The sequence below is a fragment of the Natrix helvetica genome (assembly GCF_964273705.1).
Source record: "Natrix helvetica genome assembly, chromosome: 2".
NCBI lineage: Eukaryota > Metazoa > Chordata > Lepidosauria > Squamata > Natricidae > Natrix > Natrix helvetica.
The window spans coordinates 215,704,567-215,730,271 of NC_138552.1; the positions used below are offsets into that span (position 1 = coordinate 215,704,567).

General features: G+C 36.0%; 1 protein-coding gene across 16 annotated transcripts in view; it reads left to right on the forward strand.

Annotated features, from left to right (window-relative positions):
• The window catches only part of AFDN (afadin, adherens junction formation factor), a 100,885-nt gene that overhangs the window by 32,505 nt on the left and 42,675 nt on the right, over nt 1-25,705 (forward strand). For 10 of the 16 annotated variants that reach the window (XM_081940879.1, XM_081940884.1, XM_081940885.1 and 7 more), the window contains exons 4-14: nt 250-410; nt 1,208-1,368; nt 1,497-1,654; nt 2,541-2,652; nt 3,770-3,928; nt 9,135-9,179; nt 19,080-19,174; nt 20,848-21,107; nt 22,692-22,761; nt 23,208-23,320; nt 24,778-24,833. In XM_081940879.1, coding sequence (XP_081797005.1) covers nt 250-410; nt 1,208-1,368; nt 1,497-1,654; nt 2,541-2,652; nt 3,770-3,928; nt 9,135-9,179; nt 19,080-19,174; nt 20,848-21,107; nt 22,692-22,761; nt 23,208-23,320; nt 24,778-24,833 — 1,390 coding nt within the window. The remainder of the gene's footprint in view (nt 1-249; nt 411-1,207; nt 1,369-1,496; nt 1,655-2,540; nt 2,653-3,769; nt 3,929-9,134; nt 9,180-19,079; nt 19,175-20,847; nt 21,108-22,691; nt 22,762-23,207; nt 23,321-24,777; nt 24,834-25,705) is intronic. The other 6 variants (XM_081940888.1, XM_081940890.1, XM_081940894.1 and 3 more) reach the window with 3 other exon arrangements.

Sequence of the window (25,705 nt, forward strand, 5' to 3'; positions counted from 1 at the left end):
GTGTAAAAGAAGTCATTTTAAAGACACATGAAACTGTATCACATAGGAATAAGCTTTGGTTCAGCATTGTAAATGAATTGTAACCATTATGTGTTAATCATCTTGGTCAAATGTTGAGATAATTTTACTGATTCTTTGCCAAATACATACATTACAATTATTATTACCATTGATATTTACAATTGAATGTTGTTGGTTTGGAGAATAATATAAATGAATCAAATTACTAATAAAATTGACATGTTTCAGAAGGCTCAGAGCAATGGCCCTGAAAAACAAGAAAAAGAAGGAGTGATCCAAAACTTCAAGAGGACCCTATCAAAGAAAGAAAAAAAAGAAAAAAAGAGGCGAGAAAAAGAAGCACAGCAACAAACTTTAGACAATCATGGACCATTTCATGGAGATGATATGTGAGTCTCGAATCATAAAATTACAGGAATTATTAAAATGTTTTTAAAAAATTACTTTACTGATTGGTTTTTACCACATAACTTGTTGATAAAAAGTTTTTTTATGTGCAGAACAGCACTTCTATTCATAAATACTTTTGTCAAGCATCTGAATTTTGATCACATGATCATGGGGATGCTGCAACAGTTGTAAATGTGAAGAACTGTCAGTGCTGTTGTAACTTCAAATGGTAAACAAATGGTTGTAAGTTGAGAACTACCCATACTTTTGATTCTTTTAATATGTAACCAGAGATTAAGAATTATGAGTGCCTTATTTTGTACTAAGTTTCCACATGTGTGCTCTTAATATGCAAAAAAACTCCATGCATTATCCTCATCTGTCAATATTCTTGGAATTACTTTAAGCAGAATTCTGGGGGGAAATGGAAAGCAAGCAGGTTTACTCTTATCTCTTGGTGACCCATTTTATATTGCTAGAATCCTAGAACTATTTGTCACCAAAATTATTATGGTTGATAACATGATAAGCTGGTTTGGTATATAGATAACTGGTTTTGTCCATTAATAACTACAATAAATCACTGCTTATCTGGCCAGTGGATAAAGTACCTTTAAATAACAGGTACATACACAGCCCTTGGGCTATTGACTTCACATTAATGTTTATATTACATACAATATCTCTCTCTCTCACACACACACCAGTATAGAAAGTATGTTTTATATTACTGTTTTTAAGGGAAACTAATATGTACTTGCATATTTTGAATAATTCTTGAAATTTCTTTTGGCAGTGAAAATTCGCGTCTTGCAGCAGAAGTCTACAAAGATATGCCTGAGACCAGTTTCACTCGAACAATATCCAACCCAGAAGTGGTAATGAAACGGCGGAGACAACAGAAGCTAGAAAAAAGAATGCAAGAATTTCGGAGTTCTGATGGCAGGCCAGATTCAGGTGGAAGTTTAGATTAAAAAAGGAATTTATTTGATGTTTGGATGTCTAGCAGGAGTATTGCATGAAATTTATGAAATAAATCAAATGATATATGGTACATATAACTTGAATTAATAATTTATTTTTAGGTGGAACACTAAGAATTTATGCAGATAGTTTGAAACCAAATATACCATACAAGACAATCCTACTGTCTACTACAGATACTGCAGATTTTGCAGTTATTGAGGCCTTGGAGAAGTACAGCCTAGAAAAGGAAAATCCCAAGGATTATTGTATTGCTCGTGTGAGTAAATTAATAAAGAAAATAGTGTCAAACTAATTTACTTTCTATGAACATTTGCAGTCTTTCAATGCTATTTCATTTGAGTTTTATATCTGCTATTTTACATTATTACTGACAAGAGAACACTTTTGTTTCTTATCCAATACACAGTGTTAACACAGTAAATGTTTTGTCTCTCTGATTTGATTTGGTTATTAGTAGTCAAGTAGTAATTTAACATAAGAATTATTCTGGACTAGTTAAATTAGTTAAATGATTTGTTTTTCTTTGCTATAATTTCTCCATGACTCCCAGAGCAACTTTAATAAAGCAACACAATGGAATAGATATATAAAAATAAACTATTTTCAACATAATTGTTTTGAAATGACCTTTATAAAGTTTTTGCAGGATCCATGTTCAATTTGCATTATGGAGGAGGTAGCTCTGTAGACATTAAGGAGTTGTACAAACACATTTATACTTAACAAAAAATTAATTCATTTGCTTTTCTCCATCTTTGTGTCTCTTTTCCCTCTCAGAATCTTATATATTTCTCAGATGATCCCAAATATGAATTTTGCTTTAACATGAGATATATGTAGGAAGAAGGACCTTACTGCTCTGTTTTACTTAGTAAAAAGATGCATAGTGTCCTCACCTGGGATTATTAGAAAGAGCTAATTCTCGACTGTCTGTTGATTGGTGTTCATCATACTTCAGCTATATTATATCTGTTCTCTCTTTTCTACTTTGTAATACTGAAACTTGGAAGTAAGAGTTATGCTTAAAACATTGTCCTTGAGTAGCAAATTAAATTGAAGCATAAGGGTGTAGATTAAAGCATGATATTATTACAAATAATATGGAAATTTTCTATGTTACTTATACCCTGCCTTTTCTTTAGGTCATGCTTCCTCCTGGTGCTCAACATTCTGATGATAGCGGAGCTAAAGAATCTATCCTTGATGATGACGAGTGTCCACTTCAAATATTCAGGGAATGGCCAAGTGATAAAGGTAACTTTAGTTTTTTAAAGTATGCATTGTAACTTAGTGATTATTTTGACACAGTACCATTAGTGAGTTATAAACAAATCGAAAGGGACTGAGATTAGTGCCCAGACTTTTGGATAAATAACAAAAGACTTTCTTGAAGCACCTGAATCGGAACTGAGATATTGTAAGTTCCTCAGTGACTGAACAGTCAAACAGTCCAAAGTGTTTATATGACTTAAAAAAGAGAAGGACTGTATAGTGTAGTTTGTGTAGGCCCATTATGTAGTACTAAATAAAAATTGGTAGTACATCTGAATGGAATTGGATTTTGTAATGAAAAAAATTTTTTATTGGTTTTACAGGATTTTAGGGGTTAGGGTAATAGGTATGGATAAAAATTTTGACAGCTACATCGTGCAGAAAATGGTATTCCCCCCAAGTCTCATAACCTTTACAAAATAGTAAACAAGATATTATTGCTTAACTAACTCTTGACAGCTTATTTTTACATTGTATCTTTCAATAGTTTCAATCATTTACTTTGTGTCTAATAAACAGTTCATTGTATCAACAATTGCAATATTTTTCCAACTTACTTTTGTGATCTGAGTTTTCTCATTGTTGCCTCCTCCCCCCCACCTGCCAGCAAAGCCTCGGCCCCTCCCTCCTTCATATCTTGTGTACTGTCCTCCGCTTTGTCTAGGAGTGCTTTGTTTTTTTCCATGAAGGCCTCCGCCTCCATAACTGTATTAATTCTAACTCTACTGCCCTCCCAAAAAATCAACATACCTTCTGGCAATAGCCACCTAAACCAGAAATCCTTATCAAATAATTTTTTTGCTAAAGAAGAATATTTTTTCCTTTTATCTCTTACTTTCTTCGGGATCTGTTTCAGGATGGCTATCTCTTTGTCCTTATATTTTAATGTTTGCCCCCTTTGTGTCCCCAGAATCTCACCTCTTGTAGCCTTTCTAAGAATTTGGATTTTCTAATGAAGCTGCATGTGATAGAGAATTAATTTTAATTTTGTAACTTTTAATAGACAATATGACTGCCATTGGCTATTTAGTGTAATTAATTTATGCTTCTATTTTTCTAGGTCACATTCAAATGATCTGTTTATGATTCTGTATTTTAGGAATATTAGTCTTTCAGTTAAAAAGACGGCCACCTGATTATGTCCCAACGAAGCTGAAAAAGCAAGTTGATGTAAAACTATTAAAAGGAAAGGAAAGATCTGGTTATGGCTCTTCTCTTCCACCTGAGAAACTACCTTACCTGGTTGAACTAAGTCCAGGTAAGAATTATGTTATTAAAATGTTATTTGTGTTTGGAGTGATTGACTTTCAGAATTACTCTTGACAATTTCTGAGACTTCCAGTCTGGGGTGTATGTATGTGATTTGCACACCTTGACAGAAAAGAAGAGAGATAGAGGATATTATTTGTGTTTTTCTGTATTAGCCAGAGAAAGCCATTGGAGCTTTTTTGCATAATGTTAAATATTTTAGATAAACTATATCTACACAGAACCAGAATAAGAATTGTTACACATATTTGGTCTACAATCTTTGTGTTTCTGAAGTATAGCAATAGTGAAATAATTTCCTTAAAGTCTAGTGGACAGGCCGCTGGTTTTCCTGGAGGGCATCGCATGATCCAGTGTGCCCATGCCTTGCTGAGAAGCATCTTTAATGCCTACAAAATGAGCTTGTGGGCCAAAAATGATTTGGGGGACAGAAAGCATGACTCAGAGAGCTACATGCATGCATTTATTTTATAGTTTTATGCTCTAGTTGTCTAGTCAAATATTTTGTTCATAATCTAAATACTGGGATACTTTCAAAGATTATCATCAGAAGAAAAACAGCTATTTCTAAGATACTCTAAATTGTACAAGAATTCATATAGTGGGAATAAGTAGTGAAATATGTACAGTGAAAGAACTTTCTCTTTTATAAAAGTTACTAGTTTCATACCCTTCCCCCCTCCCCATTATTTTATGTTTACTTTTCACATGAACCATTGTAGAATAGAACATTGCTTTCAGATGCAGTCAACTACCATTACATTTTAGTCATTGTTTCATAAGATGCTACTTGAAATATTAAATTATTTCCTTTGTAACATTAGAGCAGCATGTCACTTCTATACTTCTAAATTCTTGCATTTATAGTTTATTAATTGATAATTGATTGTACTCATTTATTTGTGCATGATCACTGATATGAACATAACTTCTAATTAAAGTGGAGCAAGTACCGTGTCTTGATTTATTGATTTAATGCTTGGTTTGTTGAAAGATGATTCTGAAGAACGATTCTTCTATGAATGTTCATCAGGCATATTTGACATGGTTACAGCAGAAATGTGGCAAAATCCATTAAAAATGAAGGGATTAATTTTAAGGAGATAAGAGCAGGGGACTGAAAAGGGAAAGTACATGAGAGATTCTATATGAATGATGTGGTCTTCAGAACCCTACATTTTAATAACAAAAGTACAGAATGATTCTTTTATAAAGCATTAAATATATAATGGTGCATAGTTTTAAAGATTATTGAGGCTATAGCAATAGCATTTAGACTTATATACCACTTCACAGTGCTTTGCAGCCCTTTCTAAGTGGTTTACAGAGTCAGCATGTTGCCCCCAACAATCTCATTTTACCTACCTTGGAAGGATGGAAGGTTGAGTCAACCTTGAGCCTGGTGAGATTCAACCTGCCAAATTCAGGCAGCTGGCAGTCAGCAGAGGTAGCCTGTAGTACTGCATTCAGGGGTCCCCAATCCCTGATCCACAGACCGGTACCAGTCCACAGCCTATTGGGAACCAGGCTGTACAAGCAATGGGCAATGGCATGAAGCTTCATTTGCACATGTGTGAGAGCTACTGTAGGTTGCGTGTGCAAAACCATCCCCTCCCCCAGTTGCTGCTGCCAGACAATGGAGCAAGAAAGATTATGGATCACTGTGCTATAGCATGTGGGAATGATCAGTATTATTTAAAAAACTTTGTGACATCATGAATAGTAATGGACTTGGATGTTTTTCATCAGTAAACTCACCTTGGACTAGCTACAAATTTGGCCAGTCACAAATTGTCAGCCTACATCAGGAGACTTTTATTACTGGGTGACATTTGAAATGCTCTGCATGTTATAGGGCTCCCACTTTATAGCTTGCGGTGATGACTATGGTCAATTATAAACTACCCTTTTACCAGAAGACAATGTGATGATGCTACTCCTAGTCACTACTTCTACTTTTCAATCATTCTCTCTAGTTTTACCTTCATATTAGATGAAAAACTTCATTTGAAATAAAGATTATTCATGAGACTTTAGCATTTTATTTCTGCAATAGGAAAACCTATTGAAAGCAAAAAGCAGCATTGCACAATGTTGAAAAGTTTTTTGAAATGTTGAAAAGTTTAAGAGTAAAAAAAAAATCTAGATTCTTTTCCTATTCATTTTTATATACATAGAGATGCATATGCATATATTAACACGTACATGTATTATATACACATTATGATGTATATCGTCATTCAACTTTTCTTGACCTCCACATTTTAGTAAGTATGTATTGATACCAGGATTTTAATTGAACCCTTTTCCTATAATATGCTTAAAATCTACTTAATATACTGTATAGCAGGGGTTCCCAACCTTCAGTCCATGTACTGGCACTATTCTGTGGCATTCCACAAACCAGGCTGCACAAACAAGTAAAGCCCCATCCATGGGCACGGGCAGCACATGAAACCACACCCCCTCTGTTTCATGGAAAAACCTCCCTCCATGGAACCAGTCCCTGGTATCCAAAAGGTTGGGGACCGCTGTTGTATAGTACTTTCTTTGCTTAAGGAAATGACTTTTTAATGTTTCTGATTAGGAAATGTAGACAAATGGCAAAAAGAAAACTAATCATTTGAATTTTTAGGTTTACTTGATGATTTCCTTAAAACTTTAGTTAACTGAACATCAGTAGTGGGTTGCAGGCGGTGTGCCCCAGTACGGGTGTACCGGAGCCTGCCCGGAGCACCGGGTACCGTTCTGGTACAGTGCTCCAGAGGACCCATCCTCCCGCCCGAGCTCTTTACCTGTCCTTTAAAGCCTTTGGCGCTTCCACGCACATGCATGGCACGTACAGCCTCTGAGCCATGGAGGCTTACGGAAGCATCGCTGGCAGCTACAATGCATGCATGTGTGTGCTCGCTGCGCATGTCCATGTGGCCGATGTCAGGCCCCATTCAAACCGTACCGGTTGGAATGGGATCTGGAACCCACCACTGCTGAACATGTACTGTATCTGCTAAGTTGCTGAGACCACATAATTGAAATTTTCTTTTTCCAGAACTGAGTTTACAACTGCATTGGTTTCTGGTCTGTTCCAAAATACTATAAACTAGTGGTTCCCAACGTGGGCCCCAGGCCTCAGAGGAGGGCAATTTGATTTTTAATGGGGCAATTTGAAACATCTTTAAACCAAATTAATGCTCTTTTAGACATCCTCCGCGTGAGTAAAGTTAACTTTTTGACTAAAGTAAGAATTATATGTCACGGGGGTGGGGGAGGGGAATATTAGGATTTTAAAGATTCTTAGGTGGGGTATGGCCTGCAAGCTAGAATATTTTCCTCACAGGTAAGTTGTCTTATATTCATTAAGATTTATTCTAATCACTGGATGAAGGTTTTAACTTTCCTTTAGCCCTATTTTTATTTTTGCTTTGGTATTTTATCATTAATCACTGTCACTGTCTTCCTTTTTTATTGCTATTATGTTTGTAAGTTCTGATTTTTTTTCAATTGAAAAGAGAAAGAAAAATAGTTTTTAGTCTTTTAGTAGGAGCAATTATGTATTTAATTTGATAGCTTTCATTATGGATTGAATTATACTATAGATTAAAAATGTTTAGTTAGTAAACTTTCTTTTACATAGATTATGTTGTGTGACTAAATTAATAGTTTTTAATAGAAATTTGGTCAAACAGTATACTAGTTCTAAGATTTTTAGAATAGAAGATATAGCGTTAGCTACCAGTTCGAATTCTACTGCAATTTTTCTGTCCCTTAAGAGTTATGTAGGGCATAATTTATTGATTATTGATTGACAATATGTAAGTTAATTTATTGAAAAGGAATTTTATCCAAGCATATTTATCTTTTTATAGAAAAAATTATATTAAATTATATTAAAAATAACAATTTGTTTAAAAAATTGTCTAATTCATTTTTAATGGTTCATTGCACAATCAGCCAGATGATCAGATTGGATTTGGCATTGTTATTCTATCGAGCATTATTGATTTTATTTATTATTTTAATATAATTATTAATAGAATTAATTAATAAAGCTATAATTTTATACATTGATCTTAGTTTGAGTTGTCCCTCTATAATTGAGGGCTAGGGAATTGAGGACATTATATCAGCAAAGATACTTTTAAATTTTCAATATTTTTAATGCATGGAATTATTGGTGAACTGGAATAGAGGGAATAGGATATAGCTTTTATATTACCATCAGTATGCTAACTGTTAGTTGCTATGTTCCATGCCCTATTTATTTATTGCATTTATACATTGCCTTTCTCCTGGTAGCTTAAAGTATGATAGATATATTTCCTCAATTCATTCTCATAGAAATAAATAATTTAGGCTGTCATGAAAAATTGACTAGGCCAAAGTTGCTCAGTGAGTTCCATAGTTCATATCTTTGTCAGTATACTACTGAAAGCAGAATATATATATATATATATATATATATATATATATATATATATATATATATATATATATATATATATATATATATATATATATATATATATATATATATATATATATATATATATATATATATATATATATATATATATATATATATATATATATATATATATATATATATATATATATATATATATATATATATATATATGTCAAATATGATAGGACATGAGCAAGTTTTCTCTGTATAAGACATACTTTTCAATATAATGTACATCACATATGACAACATTCTGATATTTTGTTATATCTATAACTGGAAAAAATAAATCTTTGGTGAATATATAGTTACAAGACTTTGCTTAAATGTGTATTATCTTATCCTGATATAGTTGTAAAAAATAAATGAAAGAGAGAACAGTGAGTATAATAAAACAACTAACATAAATTATTTTCTTATGTGTATACAATCAATTTGTGACCTTTTTACTTCATTTGGTGATTTTCTGTGCTTTCTTCTAGCAGCTTGTTGCCAACTACTTAATCATATTAATCCATCCACAACACCAATGTCTATATATTCTGTGCAGTTTTTAAAGTTGAAAGTATTAAACGCACTGCATCCTTTTAACTTCAGTAAGTGTTGGTGGCCTACGGTTTCACTCTTTCCTATCTTTTCTTTTCGCTGCCCTCCTCCGCATGTTCTGCATGGTATCTGTCCTGCTGATGCTGCCTTCACCTGGGTCCTGTGCATGTGTTTCTAATCCCAGGGAGAAGGAATCATTTTGCCTACTACAACTATCCCAATTATGAAGGTAATTCTATAATTTAATACTGCTGTTTCTCACTAATCACTAAAATTTTGTTCACAAAAAAAGCTGCTGTCCATTTTGATACCAAATCTCTTGTTTTCCTTCTTTTATTGATAAATAATAAAATAAAATTGCTTTCTTTCTCATACCAAAACATGGTCAGGAAATACGACTTTTGAAAGATTATGGTTTTCCTATTTGTCATTGATAATTTCAATGTATTTGGGACTTGGGCTATTAACTTTTTAAAAAACAATAAATAGAGTGTCCACAACCAGTGATTTCAGTCTTTTGTATCATAAATTTTACCAACAATGAATTCCTTACAAATATAAAAAAGCACACATTTTGGAGAGACTGTTTCTGTTTGTGTATATATGTCTTTGTGTATGTGTATACCAGTGACGTGCGGTGAGGTTTATGGCTGGTGAGGCACTGATGCAGTGGTGCGTTTCAATTTTTTAAAGAACCTATTCTGTAGGTGTGGCCTGTTTTGTGGGAGTGGTTTGGCAGTCATGTGACTGAGTGGGAGTGTCCAACTTGATGTCATTCACCAGGAGATGTCATGGATTGGGTAAAATGTGGTGAAGCTCACTTAACAATGCTCTTGCTTAGCAACCAAAATTTTGGGCTCAATTGTAGTCATAAGTCAAGGACTATCTCTGCCTTCCTCTGCATGGCAGCCTTGTCCTAGTAAACTATTTCTCCTTTCTGGCAATTTTCCTCTCCGTTAGAGGCACCAAAATAATCCATACAATGTAAAGTTTCCTGCTGCAGCAGGCGGTTGGACTAGATGACCTCCTAGTAGCCTTCTAGCCCTAAATTGCTGTGCTGATTTTCTTTCTTCCTGCTGACAAAGAAACCTGCCTGAGGCTCATTCCACATGCCTGCCAGATAGAAATAATGAGATAATTACCCTAGAGAAAGTTTGGCTCCATTCACAAACCTTTTAGAAAAACACAATGCTCATATTGCACAAACCCCAAAACTTCAAAAACATAAAACCATATAACATATAACCATATAGCCAATTTGTTCTTTCCTGCACCTTTTCAATTTAAAATTCTTAAGACTTGTAGAGTTCAACTCCCAGAATTCCACAGCCAGGCATGCTCAGTTCCGATTTAAAGCGACAGCATTTGTTTTTCTCCTTTGCAAAAGAAGTTTCCTTCTTTCTTTTTCTTTTTCTTCTCCCTTCCCCTCCTTCCTCCCTCTCTCCCTCCCTCCCTCCTCAAACACACACACACACAAAAGTTGGATTGGACTATCTCTCCTACCCCCTTCCCTCTCTCACTCACTCTCTCTCTCACTCACTCTCTCTCTCTCACACACACACATACACACAGAAGTTGGATTGGATATCTTTTCCAATGGCTTGAAAGCAGCTCCTCTGCCATCCCCCACCCCCATTCCCTTGCTGCCTTCCCCAAACACAAATGCAGCCTGCTGTCTGGGTGGGAAATGCTCGCAATAAAGCCCACCCACTCACCTCCTGCTGGTAGGCTGGGGTGAGAAGAGAGGCAGAGAAGCCGGAGGGGAGCCGATCCAAGCCTTCCAAAAGAAAGAGGCTGGGGGAAAGTGTGTGTGCTACAGCATGGCTCTTTGCCTGGTTTCCTGCCTCCTCTGGTCTCCTCAGTGCTCGCTTGTGCTCTCCCTCCTCAAGTGTAGTTTGATTGCAGGCGGAGCCACTTTGCCTTTTCAAACTTGTAATCAGTGAAGCTGGGCTGGATTTTTATATAGTTTTATCCAGCTGTGTGTGTGTGTGTGTGTGTGTGTGTGTGAGAGAGAGAGAGAGAGAGAGAGAGAGAGAGAGAGAAATGGATGGGGGCTTGGGGAGGAAGTCACTACACTTGGGGAGGGAGAGCACCAGCGAGCACTGAGGAGACCACAGGAGGAGGCAGGAAGCCAGGCAAAGAGCCATGCTGTAGCACACACACTTTCCCCCAGCCCCGGAAGGATCCACTATGCTTCAGCCCAGCTTCACTGATTACAGGTTTGAAAAGGCAATGTGGCTCCGCCTTTAATCAAACTACAGTTGGAGAGGGAGAGCACAAGCGAGCCACGGTCCTTCCCTCCAGCCTTTGCCCAAAACGCCGCACAGCACCAGGAGGATGAAGTTTGAATTCCTCCCCCTCCCTCCGACCCACACGTACCTTTTCCAGCTGCTTCAGAGAGGACTTCAACTCTGCTCTTGCCTCGGGTCCTCTGAAGAAGCCCCACCCTCATTTCCTTCTCTTTGAGAAGCGCCTTGCAAATGGGCTGCAGGGCAGGGGAGCGTATCAGTATGGGGGCATGGCCACGCCATCATGGAACGGCTGTCACTTACTCTGCTGCCGCTGAGTCACAGGAAGTATGAGCGCCCTCTACTATGAGTCAGGAGAACTGCGTGCCTCACCTAGACTAACTTTTTAGGCTTTTAAGCCTCTGCTTAACTCTGCTTGTGCTGAGCAATCATAAAACGTCTAAAAAGTCAGACTAGGTGAGGCAGGCAGTTCTCCTGCCTCATTGTAGAGGACACTTTTTTTAGAGGCTTTTTTTAAACAGTTAAGCAAAGTCATCCAGGGTGAGGCAGCAGCTAGCTCAGCCTCACCGCAAGCTCTTGCCTGATTAGTTGAACGGTAAATGTGAAAATTCTGCAATTTTAATACCAAATAATGTAAAACTGATGATGTTAAATGGAAAATAACTTTATGGTACAGATCAGTAGATAAATACAAGTATTTAATTTATTTTTTCCTTATACATTTTTTTTCTTTTCATGATGAGAGGTGAGGCTGTGCCTCACTTGCCTCATCTGACTGCACTTCACTGGTGTAGACATGCACGCGCACACACACACATGCACATACATACACACTTCCCCGCTCCCACCCCTTTTTCTTATATGTTTTATTACTATAACTAAAATAAAATTGAGAGCTGATTTGGTCTGAAGCAGGAGCTGCTACTGTGGGAGCAGACTTTATCTGAACTGAAACCAAAAAAATATGTCTAAGTAATAAGAGCTGACTGGTGCAAAACAAATTTTTTTATTTTTGGTGCCTAATCCCAAGCTGTAAGTCTTTTCTCAGACTTGTAACAAACTTTGCTGAGCTGTTCACTTTTATATGTGTATAACATGCATTCCAAGAATGGAACATTCCAGAGAACAACTGAAGAATAGCAGTTTCCCGGAAGTTAGATTACCATAGCCTGGAGGGAAACTGGAATGTTTTTGTGCTTCCTAAGCTTGCACTCTGTTTCATTTGCATTAACATTTTTAACAGAGAATTTGGCTGATTTGCCCTCCTAGTCTTCTCTTTCTCCCCTATGGCTCTTTGCTGATTTATAGAGGCAGTTTGCATCCCAGGTAAGCTTTGTCTGCATACTACCTTGACATAGAATACCCTTACTATATTGTGGATCTAATTGTCTTGTCAATCTGCTTGTTTACTTGGAGCTCACATAATGATATTTAGTGCTACCCTAGGATTTAGTCTTTGACTTTGATAGCATAACATTGATGAGAGAACCAGTCAGAACAGTACTAAGTTTGACTGCATTGTGATCATATTCCAGCATCTAGGAGAATTTGCTGTCATGGTAATTAACTGAGAAGGACCAGCTTATGTTGGATCTACAGAAGATACATTGGGTTCTAATCTACCTTCTGTTAATCAAAAGTATTTAGTTTGGGCCTAATATTTGAATCCGTATATTATTCATTTCTACTATAATTACAGTTAAAAACTAAGAATGACTATTTTCAGTCAAGACCAACAGCCCCAGCTGAAACCATTGATGGAACAAAAATTCAAAAACTTTAGAATGCTATAGCCATAAAAAGTAATATTAGTGAGAAAAAATTATTTTATTTATGCTTTTTATGTTAGGTCTACAACACTGGTGTCAAACTCGCCGCATCATGTGATGTATCACAATGTTTTTTCCCTTCATGGACCTGGGGTTGGTGTGGCCTGCGCGTGACACATCCGGCCCGTGGGCTGCCAGTTTGACATCCCTGGGCTATAAGATTAAATGGGGTAGTAGTTCATGCTGACTGTTATATATTCCCTAATTTGCAAAACAAAAATAGGTTGGTAGTATAATTTGTCCTGATTATATGGGAACAACATTGCCTGTAATAATTTGTCTGCTTTTTAAAAAAAGAATAATTCTAAAATAGCACCAACCTATCCATTATATACGGAAAATCTAAACATTTTCTTGTAGAGTTTTGTTAAGTTAAGTCTACAAGAATCATTTTGAGTACATGTAGAATGATTGTTGTTTGTGTTTCAAACTCGTTTTTATGGAGATAGTACAAGCAAACTAATCAGTCAGCTTAAGATTCATTAAAAAATATTCTTTTTTTGAGTCAGTGTCAGTGAGGAAAAACATAATAAAAGAGCACGCTGGGGAGTTATTGCTTATTCATAAACTACAAGGTTGATAGTCTGTGAAACCAGAATTTAGGTTGTTTGTATGTTTAAGAAGGTTGAAGATAATGGCTATGGAAAGAGTGAAAACTCTTCTAGTGCTACTGGAACTGTTGGCAACTTTTAAGAACTTTGACAACAATAGTAGTGGAGGCTGGAGTAATCAGTGCTGCCAAAATGGCTGGTGAAGAGTAGCCCTGCAAAAAGTAGGATTTCAGAGATGTCAAAATCAGTCTAGCAGCTGGAGAAGATATGAAGTGGCTATACCCATTTAGCAGCAGCAACTGTGATACTGCTGATCAGCTGTTGAACAATTACATTTGTTTACTTGGAAGTACTGCCAATCAGCTGCTTGGTGCTAAGCTGCAAAATGGTGGAAGAGTGGTTGCAAGTACTTATGCAGCAGTGAATATTTGCCCAGTGGAATAGATGGTACCTACTGTTACGTGCTTGGTGGCAATCTGGAAAACCTGTAGCAGGATCAGTTTGATGGCTGATTGGGTGCTAACTGAGTCCTGCAGCTTCTTTGGAATCTGTCACTTGAGCAGTGATCATCCCATCTCCCTCATGATGTGTCTGTTCCATCTGTTAGAGGTACATTTTTTACATTGTTTGCATCTGTGTAATCAGAGGAAGCTGGGATTGAGAACACCAGGAGAGAATCTTAGAAGATGCTGAGTTTTAGTAACTTAGTCAACTTCCAGTCCTGCAGAATCCTAAATGTTTTTAGGAGGATAGTTCTGAAAAATTAGATTTGGGAGTTGCTATCAAATTCAAAATTGCTGTAACCTACCCCAACTATCTGTGGCAACCGCAAAGGCCAGGCTGAGCTATAAATAAGCTACCCGCTGATTCATTCCACCAAGCAGAACCATCAAAGTGAAATTTTGAAACAACAAGAAAGATCTGTAACTTTGCACACCAATCTGTAGGAGTTATTTTTAATCCTATAGGAAGGGAGACAGATGGTAGAATAAGGAGTAAGACATATCCCTTATTTTTAGACCCTCGATTCACTTCCCATGATCATGTGTCTATCATTACGTTCTACTGTCATTTCCAATAATCTCCAATAGCTGAAAACAATCCCCATTGTAAATTAATTAGGGGATCCATGCTTGCTTGTCACCAGTTCTTTCTGAACTATTTCTTGTACTAAATATTAAACAGAAATAAAGATAAATGCCTTAGCAAAAGGAAGATGGCAATTCTAATTGATCCGGTATTTGTTCCTTCTCTAAAGTATCATTAAAGGTAGAGTTGAAAGAATTCTGCTACTCAACAGATCAGATAGCTGCTTTATTAAGCCAGTCTCTCCTCTGAGTGCTGATGGAAAAAACAGAACATGATACAAAAAGGCAGGCCTTTCTCCTTAATAATAGGAGCAAAGGTCTTAGGATAGACAGAAACTGAAATTAAGAAAAAATATTAGCTTAATTTACCTGACAATATTTTTTATACAGGCATTCACTCAACATTCAGCACAAGGCTGTGCATGCCATTAAAAAATAAAACTAGCAAAAAAAGGTTGCAAAAATAAAGGATAATACAATATAACAAAAACACATTGTTTTAAACAATCAAAAATAATCTCTTAAGATGGGCTCACAAGACCTGCCTGGGGGAAAAAGAAGTTATATTGTCTGTGGAAAAGCAAGCAAGATTGAGACCATCCAAATCCCAGAGAGAATATTGTTTCAAAGGGCAGGCATAGTAACAAAAGAAGGCATGTTTCTGGATTCCATAAGCAATGGGTTCCACAGTATATCAGTTGAATCAACCTTTCTAGGTAGGCAGCAAGAATTAGAAACAAGCAAGACTACAAATAACCAGACCCAAATGCACTGGAGGCTTTAAAAAAAAGATGATAGGGAGAATATATAAATTTTTCCTGAAGTATAAAATGGAAGAGGAAATTGTGAAAGAACAATGATAAAATGGGCGTAGAACTTTGGCTATAATATTGAATTAGACAAATGGGAAAAATTTTGGGGAACAAACTTAAAAATGACATTATCAGTTGCATACAAGGAAAACCAGTACAAAATGTTTTATAGATGGCACCTGGCACCAACAAGGTTAGCTAAAATCTTAATACCTCCCCAAAATGTTGGAAATGCGAATCAATACACGGAACATATAACCATTTTGGTGGACCTGTGAGGAGGCTAAAAAGTTTTGGAAAAAGATCAAAAATTGGCTGGAGGCAATAACAGGGGTTAAAATAGAATGGAAACCTGAAATTTTTTTATTAGGAATAATGTCTGCGAAATACAAAAAAGAAATCCAGTATTTAATACTACATATAATTACGGCGGAAAGGATTGCCTTTGCCCAGAAATGGAAAACAAATTAACTCCAAGCGAAGATGAAATAATAAGAAAGGTTATGGATTGTGCTGAAATGGACAAACTAACTAAAGAAATTCAGGGAAAAGAAGACTCAGAATTCTACCAGATATGGGATAAATGGTATAGGTCAGTGGTCGGCAAGCCGCGGCTCGCGAGCCAAATGCGGCTCTTTAAACATTTTAATCTGGCTCTTCTGTGTGCCGGGCGCCCACTTCCCTCCCTCCTCTCGGGCTTCGGAGGGAAGCTTCTGCAAAACCCCGGCGAGACAAGTCTCCCAGGCTGTAATTTGCCGAGCTGTACGCGCGCGCCTGTTTTCCACGGTGTGGAGCAGCGGCGAGATTCTGGGCGGCGAGCGATGATTCCGGGGGCCATCAGTGGGGGGGCAGGGTCCCCCCTCGCGTTCCTCATCTTCCCGGATGGCCCCCAGAATCATCGCTCGCCGCCCAGAATTTCGCCGCTGCTCCACGCCGTGGAAAACAGGCGCGTGCGCACAGCTCGGCAAATTAAAGCCTGGGAGACTTCTTGTCACTCGCCAGGGCTTTTGAAGAAGCTTCCCTCCGAAGCGTTCCGAGGGAGGGCTGTAAACTTCCCTCCGAAGTCTTGGGAAGTTCTGAGGAGCCCCCCAAGCCAAAACGCCGCTGCCAGGTAGTTAAAAGTACCTCTCTGATTCGTCTCTGTCAGTCTCTCTCTGATTCCCTCTCTCACTCCCTCTCTCTGTCTGTCTGTCTCATTCACACACACACACACTGTGGTCACCTTGTTGAGTGTTCCAATCACATTTCAAATGTGATTGAAACACTCAACAAGGTGACCACAGTGTGTGTGTGTGTGTGTGTGTGTGTGCGCGTGTGTGTGTGTGTGTGTGTGAATGAGACAGACAGACAGAGAGTGAGGGAGGGAGGGAATCAGAGAGAGACTGACAGACACACACACACACACACAGAGGGGGAGGGAGGGAGAGAAAGATAGACAGACAGAGAGAGACACACACACAGAGTGAGTGATTAAGTGAATGAGTGAGAGACAGACACACCCACATACACAGAGTGACAGAGAGAGAGGGAGGGGAGAGAGACAGAGGGAGAGACAGAGACAGACACACACACACACAGAGTGAGTGAGACACACACACACACACACACACACAGAGTGACAGAGATGGGGGAAGGAGGAGAGAGAGACAGAGATACAGAGAGAGAGAGAGACAGACAGATAGACACCCAGAGAAAATGACAGAGGGAGACAGAGAGGGAGGGAGGGAGAGAGAGACAAAGAGCCAGAGAGAGAGAGAGAAAGAAAAAGAAAAAAAAAGAAAGAAAGTGGGAGAGGGAGATGAAATTAAAAGCAACAACATACAAACCTGACTTACTCAAACTATCCAAGGAAATGCAAGGCCAATGTTCACATTAGTGGTTGTGACTTTGTCAGTCATTGTCAGGATGCAATTTTCTCTACATTGTAAGGCAAATTTTACGGAATTTAACGTTATCGATAAATAATATCGTTCTAAAGTTTTTATTTTATTAGTTGTGTTATTTGTATCCTCCCGACCTATGTGGATACTTGCATGCGGAATATTCTCAATAAAAACTTATTGAAACTAAAAACAGTGTACCATCCTATGTATTTTCGGTTTTAAAAATGCGGCTCTCCAAATAAATTTCAATCGTGGTTTTGGCGAGATTTGGCTCAGTTGAAAAAAAAGGTTGCCCACCACTGGTATAGGTGGATGGAGGAAAGAAACAAGAATCAATGAAGGAATATAACAAAACTCAAAAATAATAGTTATGAGTAAAATAAGAGAGTAAGAATGGTGAAATCCAAATGAAATACAATATAAGGGGGAATAATATAAGGTGAGTGGTATTGATTGATAATTGCTATTAGAAAGAACAGGAAGCTCCTGTTTGTATTGCATTGTGTAAATGTGTACGCCTAAGTTTTGTGTGTGTGTATCTTACATGTTTGTTAATGTTATATGTTTGGAAAAAAAAGAAATATAGAATGTGTATCTAAACTCATTTTGATTTATTCGAGAAATGGGATTTCAAATAAAGGTTTAAAAGGTTCTTAAACTTCCATCTCTTGGGTAACGTGCTACATTAACTCTTGCTATCTTAAGGTCACTATTAAAAAGGCAAGCTGTAGCAATTGAGCAACATTATCTGGAAGAACGGTCAGCATAGTTTTGGAGAAAATCAGATTTCAATAACAGTTCTGTCTCTGCTGTATGTCTGTCATCCATCCATCCATTACATTGGTTTTAGATTTTTCTTGACATTAAATATATTCCCATGGCCCAATTTAACTGTATTTGTTATGTTAGCAATTAATAGCTCCTCCTGCAAGTCAATGGAATCAATAATATTGATCTATAGACAAACAGGCATAGAGAGGCATAAATCTGGTCAGAGGCACTTCTGCTTAGTATTCAGTTACTTTTAACAGAATTGGGCCTAATTAATTGGTTGGTTTATCTGGGCATTCAGCATATGTCCTACTTTTTTATTTCAATGCAAATTAGAATTCTGTTTAGGATTACTATTTTGATTTGTTGTTAGACTGAAGTAATAATTTAACGTTAAATAGAAGTTACAACACTGTGGAGTACGTATTACAGTATTGTTTTCTAAACATTATTTCATAGAAATTATTGACATGGATATTGCCATACCTATGCAAATGTTCAAATAAAAATAATTTGTGAAACACAATAATTGAGCATCCAGAATAAATATTTGGCATTTAGAGAAATAGTTTGTATATTTGGGATCACATGCCAAAATCACATAATGCTTCTGTTCTTTTAGGATAATTATATTTTGTAACTGTGCACAGTCAGTCAAATGATAGACTTTATTGATATAAGGCATCTTTACACAGTTCAGGATGAATAAATGTAACCAGTTCCCATCTTATAAGTGATAATTTGAGAATTCATATGCAATATTGTTACATTAAAATGTTTCATCGTGTGTATGTGTGTGAAGCCGGGTCATAAGCAGTCCTGGAAGAGACCACGGTAACAGACACTAAGCTATGGGTCATTAAGTCAAGGACTACTTTACATGCTTATGTCTAAAAAAATCAGTGTCTCTTGCTTAGTTTCATGATAAAATTATCTGTTGCTACAGATGGTTCTGATTCCAGAGATAAACCAAAACTCTATCGTTTGCAACTAAGTGTGACAGAAGTTGGTACAGAAAAATTTGAGGACAACTCCATTCAGGTGAGCAATACTATTTTGGGACAAATAATTCCATAAGAGTTGTGTTCAAGTTTCAGAGTATTAAAGAATTATGTTTGTAAGTCACATTTAGCATATTTGAACAAAAATGTAATTTGTTGCAAAATACAGTTGGGAGGCCAAGATATTTTTGTAACATGCGCAATGCAAAATTTCCAAGTGAGACAGGGCATACGATGGGAACCCTTCTGTAACATTACAATGCACAAAGGTCTATTGGAATATTTGAAGAAGATGTTAGAGTGATGCTGGAGAAAGGCAATTACATGCTAAAATTTTAAATTAATAACACAAATTTGAGCAGTATTTTAAAATGGTTCCAAGTCATTGTCAAATCCTTCTCATAACCATACACTATACTGATTTGAGTATATAGTTTTAGTAAAAGTAGGTACCTGAAGAAAAGTCCAATTTTAAATTATAAACAACTGTATATTCAGTAGGTGGGAAAAGAGAAGACAATCTTAGAGACTGTTCAATGGTAATACAGGTGTGTGTTCTGTCATTTTGAAATGAGCCATATGGATCTTGGCTTTATGTTTTAACTTTCCTTGTATGGGAAGTTTTGATCACTCACTAGCACAAGGTTTACTCAGCTTCCAAGGTTAGTAAAATGAGGATCTAGATTGTTGGGGGCAATATGCTAACTCTGTAAACCGCTTAGAGAAGGCTGTAAAGCACTGTGATGCAGTATATAAGCCTAAGTGCTATTGCTATTTGTAAAAAGCCCACCAAATAATGGTCTGCAAAAAAAATGTGGATTTGCAAATTAGCATTTGTCTCTTGATCCATATTCTTGGTATTCTGATCTGATGGCACTTGTGATATATTTTAAACTGGATCCAGAAGTATTGGATTCCTAATGTGGCAAATGAATATTGAGAGGATAAAGGTCCTCACAAACCTAAAGCACTATGTTGTATTAGTTAATCATGGCTTAGATTAAATTTGAATAAATGCAAAATATAATTTTGTTTCTGTTTCATCAATGATTTCTAAAATATTTTCTTATCATTTTGTTCTGTGTTCATAGATTTTGTCAATTTTAGTTTCTGTATTTATTAAAACATTTTACAATAATTACTTCTGAAAATAATTCACAACCACAGAAATAATAAAGGACACATTTAGGCAGGAATTATTGAGTGATAAAATTATCAGTTCAACACATCTTAGTAAATAAAAGCATAAAATTGGTTGGAAACATGCCCTGGAACAGATCTCATTTCAACTTTGCAATCACTTAGTAACAAATGTTCTCAGTTTGCTTCAACAAGATAAAACATAATAAAAATAAATATTTTTTTAAAAAAAATGAATTTTACTGCTACATGTTAGTAGTTAAAAGGTGCAAATTGTGGTATATTGAAATAGGCTACATATTAAAACAATGTAACTTTCTACAATAAGAGCATTATTATTGGAAAGGAATTGATCATTAATTAATTGTTGATCCCATTACAGTCTAACAACTCTGCTGCTTACATAATATTTGATTGATGATTGGTTATGTGCCATCAATTTGCAACAATTTGTGGTTTAATAGAAAATAGATGTCTCTTTGAGTTATATAGATGATTGCATATTTAGTATATTTATTTTTAAATCCTGATTATTATTATTTTTGCTTTTGATTTGACTATTTCTATGTTCAGTTGTTTGGTCCAGGAATTCAGTCACATCACTGTGACCTTACTAACATGGATGGAGTTGTTACAGTGACTCCCAGAAGCATTGATGCTGAAACCTACGTAGAAGGTCAACGGATCTCTGAGACCACTATGCTGCAGAGTGGTATGAAAGTTCAGTTTGGGACCTCTCATGTATTTAAATTTGTGGATCCCATTCAAGATCATATTCCTAAAGGACGTCTAGATGCAGGTCACATGGTCAAAAGTTCACGTCTCAAATCTGGGTAAATCCACAGTTTTTAAGAAGTAATCCCAAATTTAGAAAATTATTTAACATGGTGAAGATGTATCAATGTTTTATGTAATGTGCCAACTAATAATTATGTTAATCTGCTCACCAGTAATTGTTCTCCATTGTATGAACTTTTCTGCAATTCACACATCTTCATGAATAGAATAAATCTTAGGATTTTAATAATACCATACATTAGCAGAAATCAATTTATACGTTTATGTTTTATCCTTCTTATGGACTATTTAGGCAACTAATGACAACTAAAGCAATATAAGGTAATGCTATTAAAAGTTACAAAGAAAAGTTATAATAGAGGGAAATGTAGTAATTAAAATGGAGTTTATTTGGATACTGAAACTAGTACCATCATAGAGGGGGTCTTAAGTAACTGATGAAAAAAGGTCATCTGAGTGGTAGGAAGTCACCTACTTTCTAAAGTACAGAGTTATATAATATAAGTGTACTCCCCAAAAAGGCTATTTTCATCAACATAAGACCTACCCTGTTTATCATCTTTTGAGATTGATTGGCACTTCACCTATGTCTGGTATTTCTGAAGTTCATCCTTGTCTAAGAAGGATACTTTTTTGCTGTAAAGTTCAGTCATTCAATTAGAATACTATACTCCTGTTTAGATTCCAATGTAGATCATATTCTAGGATGACAAAAGCTGTTTCAATCATATACCTGTACCTAAAGTCTACTGGGTCTGCTAATTTATTTTTATAAGAAATACTAACATAAACAAAAAGTATCAGTACTCTATATTATGATCAAATAAGCAAATATACATACATTTAATTTTTTTAAATACATTAATTTGAATTCTTTCAGAATATTTTTATATTATAATAATATGCAGTATTAAAATTCAGTTTATAACAATGGAAGAAAAGAATCATCTATTGACAATTGCTAATTAAGTATTTTAGATCTTTAAAAGTAGCATCATAGCATTTATGTCCTGAAATCAATAAATAATAATCATTGTTAGCAAATCCACTGGAAGTATGACTGTTAGTTTTTTATTCAATCCATTTGAAAAAAAAACTGAAATAAATTCAGAAGTAAAGTATTTCATGGTATTTTATATTATCTAAAATCAGATTTCAGAATGAGAGATGCCACGATACGCTAGTTAAAACATTTTGTACAGCATTTCTGCACTATATCCAAGACTGAAAAAATAAAAGGTTGCCTACATTTAAGTAGATAGGAAGGACTTGAACACATTTTATTTTGAATCATATTGAGCATGTAGAGGTTTACACTACAAATGTGAATCTGTTGTTTTGAGCTAGGGTCAGCTCTGTTTGATCCAGATACTTTCAGAATGCCCAAGACATTTTACAAACTTGAAATGTGAAATTACATGCTCAAAATAGTTTGAACTGAAATGTGACACCCCATCTTAAGATTTTCAGATACTTTATACTTTTATGTGAATCAAATACACAGTGAATTTGCTTATGAGAATTATTGAACAATTATGTAAGAATTGCTTTTATTATATATGCTTATGTTTACTGAATGTTCCTAATCATCTAGTTTTTGAATGTATATTGCTTCTCAGAGGTGTACAAGAAACTACTTTTGATTTGGAAGGAGACATCCAAAGTGTAACAGGATTATCTACAAGCAAGGTAACAGATTATTAGTCTAAATAGCATGACTACTATCAGATTTAACAGTTGGCACTTTAAATATATTTAAGAACACAAGAACATCTCAGTATAACGATTCAGTTTTCTTTCTAGTGCTTTGAATGATTTGATGATTTCTTTTTAAAGTTCAGGCAGTCCTTTTCACATTGATTTATCAAATAACGTTTTCATGGAATTTGTGCAAAATATTGGGAGGAGATTTGTTGGAATGCCTTATGGGAATGGAAAGGGCACTTTCAGAGGAAACATTTGCTTATTTGGTTTTAGAAAGACTGATGGGTTTCAGAAAGCATGTTCATTATTACTAGATTTAATTTGTGAGATTGTGCGGATTTTGAAGAAACTTGTGAGGATTCACACATTTTATATGAAAGTAAGTTTAAATCCACTAAAACAACTTTTTGGATATGTGTTGTATGGAGCAGAGCATCAATAGATTGGACTGTGACAGAATGTCAACTTCTAGCACAGCTGAACGAAGCATGGTGAAACCAATGATCAGAATAGAACAGCAAGATTATCACAAGCAGGATGGCAGGTACTGTTTCTTAATTTTGTGACTAAAATTTACAGAACATTATTTTTAAATTAAAAAAACACAATAGGCAGGTTTGAGAAGGAAGCTGTATGTATTTTTATAGAGAAAACTAATACTTTGAAAGGTCTTCCCAAATAATAGGTTAAATCTTTTATTAAGATACTAGTGCTTTTTTAATTTTATGTTACAGCCATTGCAAACCATAGTGTGCCACAGGTTCTGTAGAGTACCTTTTTTTTACTTGTTACAATTTGTTCATACTTACCTAACATTCTGGACAGTTCCCAACTCTTCTTGGATTTGAAGTCATATGGTGAAAGGGGAGCAAACGGCTTGTGTTCAGTTCTTAGTGGTGGAACTATTGTCTTGGGGTGGTCAAGGTTTTATTTCTTGGATCACAACTAATTTGAAATCCCAAAGTGCTTTTCAAAAGGCAACTGGACTTCCTTGTTTTTTCCCTTGAAAATGTTTCACTTCTCATCCAAGAAGCTTCTTCAGTTACTATGGCTTTCCAAACTAAAGAAGCTTCTTTGATGAGAAGTGAAATGTTTTCAGGGAGAAAAACAAGAAAGTCCAGTTGTCTTTTGTAAAGCACCTTTGAGACAACCGTGACCTACATGATTGATCATCTCCATGAACAACTAATTTGAAACATTCCAGGCACATTTGTTTTGTTACATGCTTGAAGCAACGGGGGGGGGGGGGGGGGGGGGGCTCCTTTTAAGCCATGCTAAATCTAGTATTATGTGAGAAATTAATTATAGCTAGCAAACACTATTCAGGATTTAATATTTCTGTAAATACAGTAATCTATTCACTTGCAGATTGTATTTCTGAAATCAGTCAAGGCAATAAATTTAAAAATAGACATAATCATATAATACCAGTATTTATTATTTTCAACGGCTCATAACTTATTACTCAGCCAAACTAAAAGTGCTGACTTAATCTCAAAACTTCATATTTTGAGATTCTTTCTCGTTTTCTACCCATACAATCTGAACCTTTACTTCTTGGTACTGCGGCATATTGAAATCTATCAGATGATTACTCTTGAATGAGCTATCTGATCAACACCTCTCCTTTATGTAACACTTTTATAATATAGTTTATAAAGTAGCCTCTTCTTCATTTTGTTTTCCTATTTCTAAGTTTAAGTAACATGATCTAATTACAGGAGATGACTAATTGTCTTGAACAATACATTGTGTGCTGTAAATGCATTAATAATGCAGACCTTCAGTTCAAGTAGGCTTTCAGCAAATGTAACCTCAGTGAATCTAATAGTAAGAGCAGGAAAGTAACAAGATATATTTCCCACATTTTTGTATTTCATATCTATACAAAAATGTATACAACCATTAAAAAAAACCTTTGGAAAAATATTTATTTCTTGAAAATGAAATTAATTTGTTCTCTTTAAACTGGATTACTGAAGATCTGCTTTCTGCCCCTAGACTACAGGATGGTCCAGAATTGATACTACCTGCAAGCGTTGAATTCAGAGAAAACTGTAAGTATATATTTTTGTTTAAAAAATAAAGAGTAACAACAATTTTTATTACAAAATGTCTTTTTTTGATAGTATTGAAAATAGAAATTGACTGTCTACAGTAATGATATAAAATAATCAGTGCTTAAATTCATTTCTGTAAGCAAATTTCTGATTCCAGATGATGTGAGAGATAAAATCCAGTTTAAAAGTACTAGTTTTGTCCTGAATTTTATTAGAGCCCCCAGTTATTCAGATCTGCTTTAGTTAACAAGAATGAACTTTCTAATTTAAGATAAGTCTACTGTGTTAAATATTTTAGAAAGCAGCAGCCCAAGAAAGAGGAAATGGATTAATCTGCAGCGATTTTGCCAATGTTGCTAGCAGTGATCATGGGCATCAAATACTTAAGGCAAAATGCATGGTTTTGACTATCTCATTAAGACAAGAATAACTCCAAATCCATTTATAAAATTAATCAGAAACGTTACTAAATTACTTGCCATGTTTTAGGTTAATGGTGAGAAAATTCATTTAAATTATTGGTATAGACCAGTGATGGCGAACCTTTTTTGGCTCGTGTGCCACAAGTGGGGGGAGCGCCAGGGGGTCGTGTGCGGGCGTGCCACACCCATAATGCAACATCCCCCCCAGTGCGCATGCACGCACAATGTGCCCATTTTTACATGCTTTTTTCGCCCTCCCCAGGCTCCAGAGGCTTTATAGGAGCCTGGGGAGGGTGAAAAGAGCCTCCCCCGCCCCCCGGAGGCCCTCCGGAGGCTTCAGGGAACGTCCGGAGGCGTGGTTTTAAGCACTCCGAAGGCTTCAGGAAGCCTCGGGACGGTCCCTGAACAGGCACGAGACGTGCGTCTCCATCGCCCGGGCCCGGATCG